The sequence below is a fragment of the Phaethon lepturus genome, unplaced genomic scaffold, assembly GCF_000687285.1.
Source record: "Phaethon lepturus isolate BGI_N335 unplaced genomic scaffold, ASM68728v1 scaffold34088, whole genome shotgun sequence".
NCBI lineage: Eukaryota > Metazoa > Chordata > Aves > Phaethontiformes > Phaethontidae > Phaethon > Phaethon lepturus.
The window spans coordinates 6337-11202 of NW_010558872.1; the positions used below are offsets into that span (position 1 = coordinate 6337).

The 4866-nt window shown below is 56.8% G+C and overlaps 2 protein-coding genes across 2 annotated transcripts in view; one reads left to right on the forward strand and one right to left on the reverse strand.

Annotated features, from left to right (window-relative positions):
* Positions 1–533, forward strand: part of SMYD5 (SMYD family member 5) — a gene marked incomplete at its 5' end in the record, with an annotated part of 6707 nt that extends 6174 nt beyond the window's left edge. The window contains one exon of the mRNA XM_010293197.1: positions 222–533. Within this exon, the coding sequence (XP_010291499.1) occupies positions 222–360 (139 nt within the window). The remainder of the gene's footprint in view (positions 1–221) is intronic.
* Positions 534–2353: 1820 nt separating this feature from the next.
* On the reverse strand, positions 2354–4248 carry PRADC1 (protease-associated domain containing 1; the record flags this gene model as incomplete). Its single annotated transcript, XM_010293198.1, has 4 exons — positions 2354–2628; positions 2873–3040; positions 3480–3589; positions 4114–4248. Coding segments are annotated over 4 exons (534 nt in total), but the record flags the coding sequence as incomplete, so codon positions are not given.
* Positions 4249–4866: the final 618 nt, after the last annotated feature.

Genomic DNA, 4866 nt, shown 5'->3' on the forward strand with positions numbered 1-4866 from the left:
CCATGTCCCATCCCCCCTGCAGGGCTGAGCAATCCCCCTCTCCACTCAGACTATCTACCCCACCTGAGCCCAGCATGACCGAACCCGCATGCTCCTCTGGGTTTAACGTATTTAGCCCCTTCCTGGCTGCTCTGTGCCTGACCCCCTGCCCAGCAGCAGTGTTGGGGTTGTGCCTGTCTCAATGGCATTGCTCTTTCTCCTTCTTCATTCCCTTCTTCCAGGGAGAACTACTTGTTTACCTGCTCGTGTCCCAAGTGCCTAGCGCAAGCTGACGATGCTGACGTGACGTCGGACGAAGAGGAGGAAGGCGAAGGGGAGACGGATGATGCTGAGCTGGAGGATGAGATGACTGACGTTTGATCCTCGCGCCGGGCGAGAGGAGAGGGAAGGGCCGGGGAGTTCCTCCGAGAGGCAGCGGCTTTAATACTAGAAACAGGGTTGTGTTGTGGGGTCGGGTGGGAGGCCACGTGCCGGTGGCGGGTGCGGAGGTCTGGCGGAGCGGGGCAGAGGGAGAGCCGGAGGCAGGCCCTGCTCCTACCTGTCCTTCTTGTGCGGTGTGTGTGTGTGTGTGCGTGTCAGGCCGTCCCCGTCCTCCCTGTGAGGACAGGCTGTGAACCGCTGGCCCCCTGCCGCGTCCCGATCCCTGGAGGGGCTGGCTGGTGCTTGCAGGGGAGGCTGGAGGAGCACAGTGCCCAGCCAGCCCCTGGGGACATCATGACAGTCACCTTGTCGCCACCTATGAGGCTGCTCTGCTGTGTCCATGCCGGCCGTGGATGCGGAGGAGCATGTCCTTTCCTACCCCGCAGGGACGAGGGGAACGCGTGTGCGTGCGTGTGTACATGTGTTTGTGCACGAGGGGTACTATTTAACGTCTATATTAGCACTATCGACACACTAAGGAGCTGGGGTCCTTGTATGTACTCCCATTCCATGCCTCGGCTCGGCGAGCAGCAAGGGGCAAAACAATTTTGCAGGTGGGACAGAGACACCTTACGGGTGGCTCAGATGCACAAGTCCAGTAGGAAGAGTGGGGCCGACCCTGGCAGGCACCTGCCCCCCACTTTGACCCCATCCTTACACGTGCAAAGCCCCATGCAGCGATTGCTGGGCTGTTTGGGGAGGAGGAATGGTCAGGCTGCTGCTAGCCCAGAGCTGACATGGGCTATGGTGTTGCATAAGCAAAGTCACCGTCCAAAACCCAAAGACGTTTTGGGTTTTGCACAGAGCGAGCCGACCTGCTGGGCCATCCAGCTGCGGGCTGCTTCAGGAGGAGGATGTGCCAGGAACGCAGTGTGGTGCTCTCTGCTTCCTCACACCGGGCTTAACAGACCCACCCCATGGAGCTGTCAGCAGCAGCTGAGCGTCGTCATCCATCCCATGCTGCCAACGACCAGCGAGGCCACGCCGCTGTGTGCGTGGTCTCCCTGTCTGCAGACCACGTGGCTGGAGGGAAAAGACGGCTCCAAGCAACAGACAGGCAGCAGGTTGGGGATGTGCCCTGAGTATTTTCCTCCGTTCTTGGATTTTGGGGAGCCGTTTCCCTGCTGCTGCTTCCTTCAGGCCTGTGGCAGCTGGATCATAGAACCAAGGGCGATGCTGTAGACGGGCACCTCTGACACGACCATCACTGCCAGCCCTGCACCTTGCTGCTTGTCCCCAGCTGTCTCAGGGTCACATCCCCTTCAGTGTTCATAATAAACTGAGACTGGTGAGGAATGGGGCTGTGTTGTTTGTGAACTGGAGGGTGGAGGGTTACAATCCAGGGACTGGTTGTCACATGGAGGTCTGGGGATGAGGGAACAGACACCCACCGAGGTCTGGGCTCTGGGTCTGCGACCAGCCCACCCTTGGGGACAGATGCCAGAGGCGATGCTGTCCCCTGAGGCTGCTTCTGCCTCAGTGTAGGGCTGAGCTGTGCTGCACAGGGGTCTGATGTGAGCCCTGCCCCAGCTGCAGGAGGCACCCTGGGAAGTTTACTAGGAAAAACATCATTAAGGGATGAGATTTGTCCCTTCATCCCCTGGCTGATGGCAAAAAAGAAACTCCCCTTTCTCTAAAACTTGTTTAGACTTCATTAGCTCAGACAAAAATATACAGATGTTGGGCAAGCCCTGCTAGTACAGACCAAGCCTGTATTTCACTCTCCCTCCCATTCCCTGCCAAACTTTATCCACGTAATCCTGCATCCCTCAACCAGCAGCACAAATGACTGGTGGCATCTTATACATCATTAAGATGCTGGTCGGGGAAGTGCTGGCTTGCTCTGGGCCATCACCTCCCCCCCAGAAAGTCACTACAAAGGGCACTCGGTACCAGGCTCAAGGTTCCTACTGCGGATGCTGGTGTTTGCCCTTCAGCCACACGCCGGTGGCAGTGGGAAGATCTTGTTGCTGAATCCAGCGAGGCCGGTGGGATCTCTGTAGCGCATCGGGACCCCTTCCTCGAATCCTTGGGGTCAGCTCCTGGGATCCACCAAGAAGTCCTCGATCCGCCGCAGCCTCCTGTTGCTACCAGAAGGTCCAGGGGGGCTGCATCATTTCGTATGTAGGGATGCTGGTGACGTTGACGGGAATGGAGATGACGGCCCAGGGGAGTCCGTGCTGCTCCAGAGAGCGTCTGATCATGTACCTGGAAGGATAAAGAGGTGATGTGAGCCGCCTGAGTTGGGAGAGTGGAGCCCAAACATGAGCGTAAACCACAAACCGGCTCAAAGAGAAACTCTGCAGATTAATTGCGACTGAATCCACTAAAAATCTAGCACAGCAAGCCCAGGTGGGACATGCTGATCACTGGGACCTCCCTGTCTCTTGGCCCTCCCCATGAGATGCTCCAGACTTGGGAAGATCAGATGTCTCTTGGCCAAGACACCTACCCATCTCTGCCCAGCAGGAAGAGTGCAGGGATGTCAGCTGTCCGCCTGGTGCTGTCCTGGATCATCTCGATGTAGAAGCTGTCGTTATCGTAGGCGTTATCTGCGATGATCACTGCCCGTCCGCCATGCTCCTGGATCACACGCGTCTTTGACAGGAACGAGCAACCTCTGGGGCAGAGAGTGACAAATCTCTGGTGGCTGCAGGCAGACCCTCAGCAGGTACGAAGCCTGCAAGTGCCAGAGCTTGCTTGGAAACACCCAAACCAGGGACAATCTCCCTGGCCCTGTGCCTCCCCCAGACCCTGCTCCTCTTTGAGTCTGTATTTTAGGCACAAGCTGCCCACACTCTGCCAGTTTCTCCTAAGAAAAAATAAAATAAAATAGGGCTTTTTCCAACTTAGCGCAGGCTGTTTTCTAAGAAACACAACATGAAACACACTGGGGTAGGAGCACCCTCACATTTTCCTTGTAGACCCATGTGGGATAAGTCATGGGAAGAAGCTGGAGGTGATGATAAAAAGAGGCCATGGCACTGTCACCCTCTGCAGTGTGGGCAGCACCCCTCCTGCCCCAGGGCCCGCAACAGCTCCCGTGATGCTAGACATACCCCCTCTCCACCAAGGCGATCTGGTCCTGGATGAAGACACCATTATTCAGCTCTCCGCAGGCTTCAGGAGGATCCGCTGGGACCAGGTGGATCTGGTCGTACCTTGTGTTCTCCGAGAAGAAAACAAGCAGGGGTGAGTGAGGCAGGATCGAGGCCATCCCCACTGTCCTCTGCCCTACTCATCCCCCTGCAGGGTGTGTTTTTGGGGAGATTTAGGGTTCCCAGGTGCAGGGATGCTGGTTGCCCCTTTTCCACATATTTCCTAGCAGATCTGCTCCTGCAGCCCCATCTTGACCCCAAGTTTATTCAGAGAAAGGTCTCACATCTGTAGACCAGAGGGTTTATCTCTGCCATTCCTCTGGGAGCCCAACCAGCCCTCCTGGGACACGGCTGTGCCTGTCTCAGTTCTTGGAGAAGGAAACATGTGCTCCCTTGAACATGTGTGGGGCCAAACTGCCCCTCCGAAAGCCTGCTGAGGCTGAAGGCAGGGACCAGCATGTGCCTGCTTCCTAAGGGAAGGCTCAGGGAAGACCAATTAGCTCCATTTTTACAAAAGGCTTCAAATCACTGGGCCCCGCAATGGAGAAATATTGGGATGGGGGAACCCGAGACCAATTCAGTTCTTAATACTTACAAACACGCCACCAAAATCCTTGGCTGGAGTGGCGGTGAAGATGTAGCGGATGTCTCCAGGGCTCAGCACTTGAAAATACAAGTATTCATGGATGCGCAAACCTGGGTGTGCATGGAGAGAGGTGAGAGGCAGAGAAAACAAATGGGAAAATTCCTGAAAAAAGGGAAAATACCCAACTACTGCTCCTGAACTGCACCACACTGAAGGGAACACACCCTTCAGCAATGCCCCGCCTGGGCAACACAGCCGAGGACTCAAAATGCCAGGTTCAGGTTGGGGTCCTGCGAGGGGAGACACACGAGCACCCAGGAGCACAGAGACGTGGAGGGGGAAAGGCACCGGGACTGGGGAGGCAAAAATGCAGCTGGACCACTGAGGGGATAGGGGTGAGATGCACTCCGACCGAGGTGCATGGAGGGGAAAGGCACTTGGACTGAGGCACCCTGAAAAGCAATGCAGCCGGATTGGGGTGCATGGATGGGGAAATGCAATGGGGTTGGGGTGCATGAAGGGGAAATGCACCCAGACTGGGGTGCAGGGCGGGGAAATGCACGTGGATCGCGGTGCATGGAAGGGAAACACACCCAGATTGGGGTGCAGGAGTGGAAATGCACCCAGAACGAGGTGCTGGAGGGAGAAATGCAATTAGGGCGGGGTGCACCAAGGGGAAATGCACCTGGACTGGGATGCAGGAGAGGAAATGCGATGGGGCCGGGTGCCCGGAGGGGAAATGCATCCGGATCGCGGGGCACC